This window comes from Gobius niger (assembly GCF_951799975.1).
Source record: "Gobius niger genome assembly, chromosome: 10".
Lineage (NCBI taxonomy): Eukaryota > Metazoa > Chordata > Actinopteri > Gobiiformes > Gobiidae > Gobius > Gobius niger.
Window position 1 is genome coordinate 35,632,698 of NC_136861.1, and position 14,917 is coordinate 35,647,614.

The 14,917-nt window shown below is 44.7% G+C and overlaps 1 protein-coding gene across 1 annotated transcript; it reads left to right on the top strand.

The window, feature by feature from the left end:
* Positions 1-358: 358 nt before the first annotated feature.
* On the top strand, positions 359-13,798 carry dus1l (dihydrouridine synthase 1-like; the record flags this gene model as incomplete). The annotated part of the gene is made up of 14 exons (XM_079564742.1): positions 359-409; positions 3,308-3,611; positions 3,693-3,801; positions 6,735-6,785; positions 6,858-6,970; positions 7,050-7,132; positions 7,232-7,335; positions 7,405-7,552; positions 9,550-9,646; positions 11,126-11,214; positions 11,281-11,453; positions 11,533-11,570; positions 11,637-11,712; positions 13,611-13,798. Exons 2-14 carry the CDS (start codon positions 3,375-3,377, stop codon positions 13,796-13,798), a joined length of 1,506 nt encoding a protein of 501 aa, XP_079420868.1. The 5' UTR covers positions 359-409; positions 3,308-3,374.
* Positions 13,799-14,917: the final 1,119 nt, after the last annotated feature.

The window sequence follows — 14,917 nt, forward strand, 5'->3', positions numbered from 1 at the left end:
AGTGTCATGTTCAGTAGATTGAGGTTATCATTTGAGTTTTAATAAGGAGGAATTTCATAAAAGCCGTGTACCTGAATTTCTTCCTTTTTTTCTTTTTTAATTACAAACAATGAAAAAGGACGCCATTCAATTTAAATGATACTTGTGATCTGAACTCATTCCTAAAACTACAAAAAAATACAAATAAATCTAGAATGGTGCCTTTAATTACACTGGAGACTGTCTCTCTGAATCAACTGGGTGTAATTTCAAAACACTAACGCTTGAGGGCGACATTATCATAACAAACAAACCAACCCACAGCGGCCCAAACCAAACAGCGCATGTTTCCCGTCGGACACATTTAAACGTAGCGCAAAGCAAGAAATTGTTCCGCGAGAATCTTCTTCAAAAATCCCCGAAATTGCAGGTAAAGCAGCTTCGTATTAACCTTTCAGTCTCATGCGCGGACACGGTAGTGCCGAGCCGCCCTTCACCGGGACGGAGGGGCGCGGGGGGAGGGTTTTCCCCCCGGTTGTGGATGTTGTAGTGCGGTAGATCATGTGCCGCACGGTGCTACATGTCCACGGCACAGCTAGCACGTTAGCATTAGCTGCACAACTGTCAGAGCCTCTGAGTTCATGTTGTCACTGAAACTATATTATTGTAACCGGTTCATGATGATCTTTTAGAATCTTGCATTAACTGGGAAACAAATGGTGGGAAAGAACTTGGGAGGTTGAAGTATTGTTTAGTAAAAAGCATGTGAAGGTATGAGAAATATGTAACTTTATGGAAATAACAAAACGACTGACCGAGCATTTAGTTAAAGGGGGGGTATTATGCAAAATCGACTTTTTCAAGCTTTCCATCATGTTATTATGTCATTCCCTCATTAAAAACATGGCTGAAGTGTTGCCTTGGCACATTCTCGTATTTCTGAGTAATCTGTAAAAACTCTGATGGCGGCCATTTTAGGGATAGGTTTGCCTGAGTCCTCCTAGGAACGCCCCCACCTCCTGGAGACGCCTCCGAGCTTTGGTCACCAGCCGAGTAACCAACCACTGCTCGTCAGCAGAACCCCCTCCCCACTGATGCCACAGACAGCGTGTGGAGGGGGCGTGTCTCAAGGCTCAGAGGTTCTTAAAGAGACAGAGGCCTATTTCAAGACATTCACTACAGCCATTTTGAGAGAGACATTTTATACAAGGCAGTTATTCTGATTTACTGCATTTACAGACCAACAGAAGGTTTGGTCATCATTGTAGTGTGCTATAGACTGGTGCTATGTGATTGAAAAAAGCATAATACCCCCTCTTTAACATTTCAAAGGTCAAGAAATCCGTCAAATCACTGGCCCTCTGAGCTTTTTGTAGTTTTAACAAAGTGATATTGATATTGCATAAAGAAATACTTTTACTTTGCTGCCAGAACATAGGCAGTATTTACTATTTAGTTTGGTCTTGAGCATGTTTCACTTCGGGAGGTCATTGTATATGTTTTAGAGTGATTCTTATTGGTAATTGGATCATTATTATTGAATGAAGCCACACTGGTGAACGCTTTAATTCACTTTCATTTGCATTATTACCATAGGCAGTTTTTAAGTAACAATACTGTATTATAGTGAGGTGAGGCCTAACAACTAATATTGCAGATATTTGTTTGTTTGTCTGTTTGTTTTATGCAGAAGGCCAGCGAGGGGAAGAGGGAGGGGTTTAGGGACAGAGCCCTTGGTGAACCAGGAAGTAAGGCATTGACCATTTTTCACTAAGCTGCTGTTCAATATAGCATTTTCTAACCAGATGTGTGTGAGATCAAGGCTGCACAATATATCGGAAAACATCGTATCACGATATTAGGTGATGCAATCATAGACTGTAAAAAATAATGGACGTCTTCTGCTCACTCCTCCCCGTTTACCAGAATGACCACGGTCGAGGGGGAATTCATGGAGGATTTACAGACTCCCCCTCCCCAGCTCTGACAAAGCATGTTCCTAAAAAGGGCATAAGGGCAGGATCTTCACCGTAGACTCGGCCCTTGCGTGACGTGTAGCTCGCGCTGCTCCAATGCTAACAGTCCGAGCCTCATTAAGTACGAGATTTCTAAAATTCTTCTCACGAAAACCAGCCTGGTTTCATATATTGTGACTAACCCAGCGTTATCTCAGGAGGAAGATCGAGCCTAGTCTAGTGTTGAAAAAATTGAAACCAGGCGTTAAAGTTGTTTTTAAGGTGTCGAAACTCCAATGCTTTTCAATGAGGGACTAGCGGCGATATGGAGGTACTACAGCAATGGCGGAGCAATGACGGCCCCCAGTGTCGTGGTCATAAAGCAGAGCAGCCAGCGGCCATTGGATGCAACATCCGTATCGCAAGAAGCCACAACATATCGCAACATCACTAAAGTCTTCATCCCACTGAGATCCACACATTTTTTACAAACTCGGTCAAAAACAATCAATACATTGACCTTATGAATGTGTGTAAGTTCAGTTTTAGTTAAAGGGACTATAGGGTAAGTATTTTCCTCCCCCTACATGTTCCAGCCATGTCCTGATGTGTAGAATGAGCTCAGACCTGTTCACCACAACTGCCTCTAAAATCCTGCACTGTCACTCAGAAAGGTGTTACTTCGGATCCGAAATGCCGTCATGCACGAGCTTAAAGGGGGGGTATTTTGCAAAATTGACCTTTTCAAGCTTTACATCCTGTTATTCTGTCACTCCCTCATTAAAAACATGTCTGAAGTGTTGCCTTGGCACATTCACGTATTTCTGAGTCATCTGTAAAAACTCTGATGGCGGCCATTTTAGGGATAGGTTTGCCTGAGTCCTCCTAGGAACGCCCCCACCTCCTGGAGACGCCTCCGAGCTTTCGTCACCAGCCGAGTAACCAACCACTGCTCCTCAGCAGAACCCCCTCCCCACTGATGCCACAGACAGCGTGTGGAGGGGGCGTGTCTAAAGGCTCAGAGGTTCTTAAAGAGACAGAGGCCTATTTCAAGACATTCACTACAGCCATTTTGAGAGAGACATTTTATACAAGGCAGTTATTCTCATTTACTGCATTTACAGACCAACAGAAGGTTTGTCATCATTGTAGTGTGATATAGACTGGTGCTATGGGACTGAAAAAAGCAGAATACCCCCTCTTTAATATAGAAGCTGCAGTTACGTGTAAGACCTGAGGTGGCAGTAGTGAGTATAAAATGACTAACTTGCATCTAGTCTCTTTAAGTTGGTAAAACCTAGTTAAATTTGAGTCTTGTTTTGTTTATTATTATTGATATTTTGACATCTGTATTTTCACGATGAAATGTCCAGCCGGCCCCCACAGTCCCACATTCGGACTCCCCCTGACCGTGTTCCCTGCTCCGTGGGCGTCGAGGCGATGCCGAAGCTCCAGGGCTTTGACTTCTGGCAGCAGACGTTGAAGGCGGCGCGTTTCGTGGTGGCTCCCATGGTGGACCAGAGCGAGCTGGCCTGGCGTCTGCTGAGCCGGCGCCACGGGGCCCAGCTGTGCTACACCCCCATGTTCCACGCTCAGGTGTTCGTCCGCGACGCCAACTACCGGAGGGAGAACCTGTACAACGAGGTGTGCCCCGAGGACCGGCCCCTCATCACACAGGTCGGGTCAAGGCTGAGGGCTGCACCGTTTACTGCTTCAAATGAGTCACTTTAAAAACACGATGCTGCTGATGTGTTGCAGTTCTGTGCCAATGACCCGGAGGTGTTTATCCAGGCGGCGCTGCTGGCTCAGGATTACTGCGACGCCATCGACCTCAACCTGGGCTGTCCTCAGATGATCGCCAAGAGAGGTATCTGCACATACTGCCACAAGAACAGGCAAATAATGGAGATATGTTAGGGGTGTGACAATATATAGATTTTACGATATATCGTGATATTTTGCAGGACGATACGATACAAATACTTTTTCTTTCGATATTGAGACTTGCACATTAATGAGGATGAGTTACCCATCCATCCATCCATCCATCCATTTTCTTCCACTTGTCCGTTGCCGGGTCGTGGGGGCTGTTGGAGTTGCCCATATCACATTGCACCAGCCCCCATATGGCTCCTCCAGCTGGTGGTGGGTCCACGGAAGGACGGCCTCATGGTTCTGACCGGGCCTGTTGGTCTCACATAAGGGGCTTCTGAACCGCTCTTTGTCTGACCCGTCACCTAGGACCTGTTTGCCCTGGGAGACCCTACAGGGGCACGAAGCCCCGACAACAGAGCTCCAGGATCATTTAACCCCTCCACCACATTAAGGTGGCGGTTACAGGAGGGGAGGATGAGTTACGTCATGAGTATTAATGAGGTTGCAGAGCTCCTGCTGTCACAGTCAGTAGAGGCCAATAATGATCAAGAATTCAGTCAGACCGGTAGAGGGCAGCACTACAATTTCAGAGTTGGTGGAGTAGCCAATATTTACTCAAGTAAGAGTATTGATAGTTTAAATACATTTTACTCAAGTAACAAGTGGCCCAAATATTTACTCAAGAGAAAAATGTACTTGGGAAAAAGTGACTCGAGTACTGTATGAGTACTGAGTAACAACTTGAGCAAAAACGCTTTATTTATGTTTCTATATATATATATATATATATATATATATATATATATATATATATATATATATAACATTATCAAAACAATCCCATAAAAACAAATAAAAAGTCATCATTATGAAGAATTAAATAACAAAGCACTAAATACATCTATTTCATGTGTCAAAATGAAGATTTGCCACTCACAGTGGCACTAGTTACTTTTTTTTTTAAAGTAACTAGTAAGTAACCACTGTACTTTTTACTTCTTTTTAGAAGTAAAAAGTACTTTTTGAAAAAACTACAAAAATACAGTCACTTCAAAAGTTACTTAAAGGATCTATATCATGCTATTTTAGCCATTCCAAAGCTAAGTATAGGCATTTATGTGATATATTATACCTCTACCACTATGGAGCACTCATTTTTGTGATAAATATAAGTGTTTTCTGGAGGTATTTTTCAAACCCGGAAGACAAAACGCTTCGATTCAGTTAACTCCGCCCCCTCTCTCCGCACATACTTTACCGTAATATAAATAAACAGCAATAAGTGAAGATACTTCACGATGCAGTTATACGGAGTTGACATCTGCAACACAGCTTCATAAATGGCTAACACACAAGCTAATATGCTAACACACATGCTAATATGCTAACACACATGCTAATATGCTAACACACATGCTAATATGCTAACACACATGCTAATATGCTAACACACAAGCTAACCCGCGTTTGGACTGACTCACCCTCTGCTCCATCGCTGTTTACATTGTGGGACTCGCGTTGGTTATAAAAGTTAATCCACTTTGGTTCAGGTGAAGGTTCACCAAACATTCATCAGAGACAGTCACAGAAAAACTATATTTTGGTGAAAGTCGCTGAATCCCAGAGAAAAAAACAGCTGAGTGGCCTCTTCCTGAAAAAGGTTGAATAAACTCCTCGTCCTCGTAGCCAAACGCGCTTCTTTTTCTCCGTGACATGATCGTTAGTTAAGAATAAAGAACAGGTGTGTCCAGTTATAACGAGCTCCATCTTCAGCTGCAGAACAAACATGACTGATCTGTTCAGACGCTCAGGGTTTGTTTTGGCCACAGCTGACCTGGAAGCACCTCAGGCACATCCATTTTTTTTTCTCTCTTTGTTTCTCTCTTACGACAGAGCGTCCGTAAGCATAGAATTAAGACATTACATTACAGACGTCGAGCACTTCCGTTCCGCTGTGACGACACAACTGAACACTCAGTCGTTCACCAGGAGAGGGCGGAGCCTCAGAGAGCAGGAGGGCGGAGCCTCAGAGAGCAAGAGGGCGGAGCCTCAGAGAGCAGGATTCAGGAGGATTACTGAGAGCTGCGTGAATGAAGCCACAAACCACTCTGGGGGTGTTTTTGATAAGGAAATAGCAGAACAACATGGCTAAAAGCTCCAAAAAGTCGATGTTGCATGATATAGGACCTTTAAGCATATCTACATCAGTAAATGTACTTAAAGGGGTTAGTCATTTTATACTCACTACTGCCACCTCAGGTCATACGTGTAACTGCACCTGTGCATGACGGCACTTCAGACCCGAATTAACAGCTTTCTGAGTGACAGTGCAGGATTTTAGAGGCAGTTGTGGTGAACAGGTCTGAGCTCATTCTACACATTAGGACATGGCTGTAGGGGGAGGAAAAAGCATAATTTTTAAACTCCATATAGTCCCTTTAAGTAACATATACATTTAGATGTTAGATTTGCAATAGGAAGAATGTGCTCAGTCATGATTTTTATAAGAGTCTAAGTTAGTGATGAAGTCAGACATGTCAAACTTGCGGCCTGCGGGCTAAATCCGGCCCACAAGCAGCTCGGAGATTGTGCTCAACTATTGACATTCAGGCTTTCAGAAAACTGGATAATTTAGGCGGACTTGACATGATTTGAAAGCTCAGAACCTCCAGTTACTCTAAATATATTTTTTCTAATATTTCACTCTATCCTAACCTTAAAGTGCCAAAAGCTGTAATAACAGTGTCATGTTGAGATGTCAAAATGCAGTTCTAGGACTGGAAGTTAAAACAGTAAGTATTAACATGTACTATAAACAAAATAAAATCTTTGGGGAAACATGCAGTAACTAAAGAGAAATGAAAAATAATCCCATGATTTGCTATTCCTGCAGTTGTTAACGTTCTGTCCCTCGCGTGTGTCCAGGGCATTACGGCGTGTTCCTGCAGGACGAGTGGGAGCTGCTGGAGAAAATGGGTGAGTGAACACAAAACGTTTCTGCAGAGATGGATGAGAATTCCTCTTAATTTCCGATCTTTCCGTGTCCAGTGAAGTTGGCCCACGAGAAGCTGTCCGTGCCCATCACGTGTAAGATCCGGGTGTTCGATGACGTGGAGAAGACGGTCAAATACGCACAGATGCTGGAGAGGGCCGGCTGCCAGGTCCGCTGCTTCCAGAGACTCAATTGTATCACACGATTCTCTAACTCTAACCCTCTTCGTATCGTTTCCTTTGTTCTAGCTGCTGACTGTTCACGGCAGAACCAAAGACCAGAAAGGAGCTCAGACTGGGATCGCGAGCTGGGAGCACATCAAGGCTGTGCGGTGAGGCTTGTGTAGGATGGGATGTCATGTGTGTTTAAGGTGGTTTCAGAGTTGGCCCAACAGCTGGAGGGCGGTGCATTCACTGTCAGTGTGTTGCAGGAAGGCTGTGAAGATCCCAGTGTTCGCCAATGGGAACATCCAGCACCTGAGCGACGTGGAGCGCTGCCTGGAGGAGACCGGGGTGCAGGGGGTCATGAGCGCAGGTGCAGATCTGTCATTCTCTACTGGTCACGGATGTTGGGCTGTTCTGATGTTTATGTGTTCTCCTTCAGAGGGGAACCTCCATAACCCAGCCCTGTTCGAGGGCCACAGCCCCCCTGTGTGGGAGATGGCAGAGGAGTACCTGGAGGTGGTGAGGGAGCACCCACCCTGTACTCTGTCCTTCATCAGGGCACACCTCTTCAAACTCTGGCACCACACGTATGTACAGATACAATACTACAGGGATTAAAGTATTCCGGCCTGAGGCCTCTGGCGCAAGCAAAGTGTGTCAGACTGCAAATTATTTGTCCGGTTTTTCCGCGCATTTGTGAAAAACTCGCCTTTCCCGCACTTCTTACGGTCCATGAACGCATCTCACGCGCAGCCTCGCTGTTACGTGATCCCTCTGAAACCAAAACAACTGCCACGCGGATGCTGGAGCTACTTTTGTTATGGATTAAGTTTTGCCAAATGGACGCTATGACCAGACGAGTGAGAATCGGATAAAGTGTCGAAGAGCAGCAGGTTCTACGACTGATCCACAGTGAGTTTATTTACTGTTTCTGTGAGAACAGTCGGGCTAACGGGGTCGCATCACCCGTGCTAAAATAAGCACTAAAAGCCCCGCACGAGAGCGCGGTGTCGGACCTGCCCCGCTCCTGCCTCCTTCTGCAGCCGTGCGCGCGGTGAGACAGGTGTGCACGGTGAGACAGGTGTGCACGGTGAGACAGGTGTGCACGGTGAGACAGGTGTGCACGGTGAGACAGGTGTGCACGGTGAGACAGGTGCGCACGGTGAGACAGGTGCGCGCGGTGAGACAGGTGCGCACGGGAACGACACGCTGCTACACCCCCCGAGCTGCTGCCGCTAATCCGCTGTTAAAAGCGAAACGTAACGCCTACATATTGAACAGAGCCTCGCACTGTCACAAATACCCGATTCCAGTCTATTTGTCGGCGCACACAGTGGCGTGAACGCACTCACGTGTCAGTGCGGGCCGGTGTTGACCCACTGGACACAAGCTAAAGTGGCTTCAAGTCATTATTTTACAGCAGCCTAAAGGAAAACCTTTAGGCTCAGTCCCACGAGCTCCAGCCAAATCTAACCAACAGCCTGATTAACAAACATGTATGACACTTAATCCTTTACTTACTAGATTATTCTGAAAAATATTACACTTTGCACTTTGGTCTATACTTGTATTTTACCTCCCATATATTAAGTGTTTGCACAAATTGGAAATACATTAGGTCCAAATGCAGAGTAAATGTGTAATAAAAAAGTTTAACGTTTAAAAGTTTAACGTTTTTCTTTTTTCTTTTAAAGTACTGATATTAAAGTCCCGGATCGATAAGGAGTATCGATAAAAGTCCTGGTTGAGCCACAGAAAGTTCAGGCTCAGGATTTTTTTTTCACTTTAAGCCCTGATACTATCTACTACTACTGTTTACTCTCCAAGTTATGTATTCAAGTTTTCCACGATTAGGGCTGAGTACTTTTATTTCAATCCCAATACATGAACGATACATGGCTTTCGATATTGATACTAAAATTCGTCGAGAACCAGAAAACACAATAACTTGTGAAGATCTGCAAATGTACAATGTCGGGTTCATCTCCAATATCAGTAATTGTGTGGGAGAAGTTATGACAAAATTGTGTGATGAAAAAACACTTTCATCTGCAGTTTAGACTGAAATTGTACACAGTGCTTAGCTCAACAACATCCAATTTGCCTTTGAATAAATATTTGAGGAAATGTTTTGGCAATCTTCAGGAATAAAATATATATTTTTTTGCATGTGGGGCATTAAAGCAGTACTAAGTAACTTGTTTACCTTAATAAATCCTTTGAGTAGGGGTAATACAAGTGTTAATGGGATGATTGAAAAAGTCTTTCATCTCCCCCTGCTGTCTCTGGCCAGAAAACCACTATTGCAACTTGACTGCCACCGGACCGGAGCCAACAATACACACTAATAGAATCGTGAAGAAGAAGCTAGCAGGCTAACAGGCAAAGCTAACTGCGGGCTAACGCCACTTAAACAGTATTTACAGCCAAGTCTGAGTGAAAAAAATATGTCCATTGTGTAACTGTATGTACAATATCCCTCTGTCCCTTTTCTTATGGCTTCTAGGGGCAAGAGTAACTTAGTACTGCTTAAGAAAAAGTAACATTTCGGCAAACTAGTGAATGTGTGTTTTATTGTGCGCAGGCTGCAGATCCACCAGGACCTGCGGGAGGAGCTGGCCAAGGTGAAGACCGTGGAGGGACTGGCTGAAGTCAGTCTGCAGCTCAAGCTCCGCTGCCAGGTCAGACTCACTCGGTTTTCGATACACATACCTAGGGATGCACCGATACCACTTTTTCTAAAACCGATACGAGTACGAGTACTTGGATTTAAGTACTCGCCGATACCGAATACCGATACGAGTACAAGGCATTTTCTTCAACATTCTTACTTTTTTCACAGCAGATTGGTTTGTAGTTAGTAAATTTACTCATTTACATTTCCTTAAGTAAAGTCGGCGACACATTTAAGAGCAGTTATATTAGAATTGTGCTGATGCCATTTATTTATTTATTCTTATTTTCATTCAATATAATTTTTTATTTTTATGTCTCTGTCCATCACAGACAGAAAAGCCCATGTCCTAAAGCTCCCAATGTCTGAGCTTTATTCATTTATGTGTTTTTATTTAACAATAGTATTGAGATGTTTCTTAAATGGTCTCTTTTCGTCTTTACTTCAGCTCCTGTAGATTTTCTCGTGTGTTTGTAGTAACTTAGCGAGTAGCTACAGCGTTTTCATTGTTCTGCTGCAGCTCATTTTCCCTCAATATAAACATGCTGTATGTCTTTAAGGTGGATTTTCTGAGGACTTTTTAGTCGCTGGGTTAGTTTTTCAGATGAATAAACCCCTGGGCATAAAACGGCGTCAGAATGGCCAAAACTGCGCTAGCCTCGAGTTAGCAACGTTAGCCTGTATGTTGTAAACACTGCAGACGCTGCAGCTCTAACAACATTAAGCTCTGGTTAAATCCAGCTCAGACTCTGGTTTAGAGAGCGCAGTCTGTAATAAAGTCAGCTCTATGTGTATTATTGTATTTACACTAAACAATTCTACAGTTTGTTGCTTCGTCTCTCCTCAGCTGAGAGCTGCGCCTCGTAGCCGCGCCTCGTAGCCGCGCCTCGTAGCCGCGCCTCGTAGCCGCGCCTCGTAGCCGCGCCTCGTAGCCGCGCCTCGTAGCCGCGCCTCGTAGCCGCGCCTCGTAGCCGCGCCTCGTAGCCGCGCCTCGTAGCTGCGCCTCGTAGCCGCGCCTCGTAGCTGCACTGGCCGCACGTCAAATGGTATCGGTTTCTGGTATCGGGACCTCATGAATGAGTACGAGTATGAGCCTGTGGTATCAGCCCGATACCCGATACCGGTATCGGTATCGGTGCATCCCTACACATACCTGAACAACACTTTTTTACAATACCTACACTGAAATATTTGTCATCCAGGCAAAAATAAGGAAATATTGTGAAAGGAAAAAAATAATTTTGCAGAAATGGGGGGGTAATCTTTTATTTGAGCTGAAACAAAAATAAGTTTGGCAAAAAGGGGTAAAAATTGTGGCAAAAATTAAGGAAAAAATAGTAAAAAATAAATAAATAAATTGGGCACCTGCTTTTGATACATTCTTTGATAACTGTTTTTCCGAGGTATTGTTTAACGGTCCCCAGCCCTACTCACTCGCTCATGTTAATAAAGACGTGAGTGTGACCTCTGCTCGGGTTCCCCTCAGGAGGAGATGTCCCGCTGTAACGGAGCACAGGACCGAGACGGCGGATTACCGTTCCCACACTGGATCTGCCAGCCCTACGTCCGGCCCCCGTGAGTCCTCTGCCCACTCTTTAATATGTCCCATCTTCACATAACCCAACCGTTAGTTTCCTGTAGGCCTAAAGACCCGCAGGTGAACGGGAACGGCGTGCCCTCAGAGGTGAAAAAGCCTGGCGCGCACAAGAGGGCGCTGGAGGACGACCCCGACTCCAACCCCGACGGTCTGTCCAAAAACAAGCTGAAGAAGAAGTCCCGGAACCCCCGCAAGAACTTCTGCCTCGAACAGAAACGTACGTTGCTTTTCGGAAGCTCTTCTAAAACCACGTCTTTAGTGTCCGGAGCTAACGCGTCTCTGCTTCCCCCACGTAGCCAAGTACATCAAGTGTGAGCAGTGTGGAAACCCAAAGGTACAGCCGCAAGAGGAGAATCACAGGTCCATTTGGAAAGTGTATAATATTCTTTCCTGTGTCTAGGGAAATAAGTGCGTGTTCAACCTGTGCCGCGGCTGCTGTAAGAAGAAGGCCTTCAAGGAGGTGGCAGACTGTCCCAGTAAGTGAGATACAGGATATTTAAAGAGGGGGTATTATGCTTTTTTCAATCACACAGCACCAGTCTATAGTAGTTGGTCTGTAAATGCAGTAAATTAGAATAACTGCCTTGTATAAAATGTCTCTCTCAAAATGGCTGTAGTGAATGTCTTGAAATAGGCCTCTGTCTCTTTAAGAACCTCTGAGCCTTTAGACACGCCCCCTCCACACGCTGTCTGTGGCATCAGTGGGGAGGGGGTTCTGCTGAGGAGCAGTGGTTGGTTACTCGGCTGGTGACGAAAGCTCGGAGGCGTCTCCAGGAGGTGGGGGCGTTCCTAGGAGGACTCAGGCAAACCTATCCCTAAAATGGCCGCCATCAGAGTTTTTACAGATGACTCACAAATACGTGAATGTGCCAAGGCAACACTTCAGCCATGTTTTTAATGAGGGAATGACATAATAACGTGATGTAAAGCTTGAAAAAGTCGATTTTTGCATAATACCCCCCTTCAGAGGTTTTTGTCGGCCACTTTGGCCGGCTGGGTCGTAAAATGTCGGCCATTCGCAAGAATTACCGGCCATTAAAAATATATATACATTATGAACGTGGCTTATTATCAATAACAATCTACATTTAGACAGAGCTACACAAGTGCTTTAGTGGGTCCAAAAACACGGCTATTTCTAATAAAAGACTGACGTGAGAAAAATGTAGCAACAGCTAAAATCCAAACATGAAGTTGTGCGCGTGGAGACGGTGGAGCAGCAGGTGTCACGCGGACATACACCACTCATATGCACTTCAACTCAGACAGAAAGTAGTCGATATCTACGACCCTCACGCTGTCCTTATCCAGGTCTGACCAGCTGCTCAGCGAGGGCGGGGCTGTAGATGCCCTTCCGCGCTTTTACTTGGCTTTAAAATAGTGATTAAGTCCCTCACCACTGAAATATTGTGGAGACAAATCAACAGCACTAAAGTCACAAAAGTCAGTCTCGAGCGATTCAAAACGGACCCAGTTCTGCTGCGCTTTAGAGCGGCTCCGAACACCGGTAACTGAGCCGAGGCGTCTGCGCAGACTGACGGAGGGAAGCGCCTCTAAACCCGGCCACTCTCTTTCCGGCTACAGTCGGCTAATGGAAACCCTGCCCCCCCTTTAAGATTGACCTACTTCACATACTCACGCCGGTATTAGCCCTTCAACTTAAAAACGTGCCATGTACTCTTTAATGTGCACATCTCCTGCATAACTGAGACCTAAAAACATTATTTTGGGAACTCCATCACTGATTACTTTTTAAGTTTTACAATTTGAAATGATGTCTGCACAAGAAAAACAAAGTGACTGGTGCGGCGTGTGCCTGGAGCTCCCTCTATAGGCTGCAATTGCAATGGCGTAGTTAAAATAAGCTTCCAGTTTCATTGCACACACACACACAGTGTAGCAACGAGGATAGAAGTACAGGTCAGAGCGCCCAACAGTAGAAGAAGAAACGACCGAAGTGAGCAGGATTAATCAAAACTGCCTGAATAGAGTGAAAAACTACTTCTGGTCAGTTTATGACGAGGAAACAATGTTAAAGTCCATTCTCCTTAAAGTATTGATTTTGACGAGCAAATATATGTTTGTGTTAATCTACAGGAACTGAATGCATCGATGCTGTTCATTTCAAATTCATTCATTCAATATTATTACATTTAGCATCATTTGTCAAGTCTTGTGAGTAAATTTCCACTGCAGAATCACCATCACTCCAAGCCCTCTCCTTCCTGAAGTTATAATGTAATCATCTGTAGTTTTTCCACTCCCAATGAACATCTATAGAGCGGATTTACAAAAAACAGCTACAACAGCTACTCAAGTTTTTCAAAAAAAGAAAATCAACCTTTTCTCTAAACTCTTCCATGTGCTGTTGCAGGTCACGGGCTGAGGTTCAAGACGAAGGCCGAGAAGCGCAAACTGGAGGAGGAGAACGAGCAGGAGACTGACCAGGAGAAGACTGACCAGGAGAAGACTGACCAGGAGAAGACGAGTGCAGCTCCTCTCACAGTGGCCAGTTCACCTCCACCCCTACAGACAAACGGACAGACCGCCCCGGCCCCCTGAACTGCCCAACGTTAGAATGACTACAGCTCACAATACTCATCTTCAAAGGAGTAGTTTGGACTAGTTTTCTACCTTAAACTCTTCTATCTGTATCTTTTGTCCTTGTCGAACGGTGCGATATTTTTTTTCCGCCCCATCAGTATTTCAAGAAAAGAAAAAAAGACATTCTTTGCTGTTGCTGAAAACATGGGAAATTAGGTAGAGGAGCTTTGAGCTAAGATGAACTGTTTAAGCTTGTGAAATTCTCCAACTGTTTACATTTTCTTTTAACAAGCTTGATCATCGACCTTTTTATTTTTTCCTCATACTTTTACGGAACAGAAACACACACCAAAAAACCTAAACCCGAGAGCAGTTTACCATTCCAGCAAGCACATACGAGAATCCATCTTGAACTACTCCCACCTTCACCGTTCGGAACCAAACCAAAATGGGTTTTAGCCAAATAGATTAGAGAGGTATGCTGCAATGGATAGCACTATCACGCAGAACTTTTTCAAAACTAAATATTGAATGGATTTGCAGCGTTCTTGATCCAATCAGCAGCAAATACTGTTACAAAAGTGCGTCCTTAAAAGTGTGTCCTTTTCCCGAACGATGCAAACCAGAGTGATATCAATCAGCACTGTCCCAGGTTATAATTTAGAGCAGTGGTTCCCAAACTATTTTTTACCTCGCGGACCCCTTGACTCGTTAATTTTTACCCCCCACCTCGAGAAGTTTCACAACATGGTCAACTCAAGATTTCAAATTTCATTTTTTTTATTTAAAGAGGGGGTATTCTGCTTTTTTCAATCACACAGCACCAGTCTATATCACACTACAATGATGACAAACCTTCTGTTGGTCTGTAAATGCAGTAAATTAGAATAACTGCCTTGTATAAAATGTCTCTCTCAAAATGGCTGTAGTGAATGTCTTGAAATAGGCCTCTGTCTCTTTAAGAACCTCTGAGCCTTTAGACACGCCCCCTCCACACGCTGTCTGTGGCATCAGTGGGGAGGGGGTTCTGCTGAGGAGCAGTGGTTGGTTACTCGGCTGGTGACCAAAGCTCGGAGGCGTCTCCAGGAGGTGGGGGCGTTCCTAGGAGGACTCAGGCAAACCTATCCCTAAAATGGC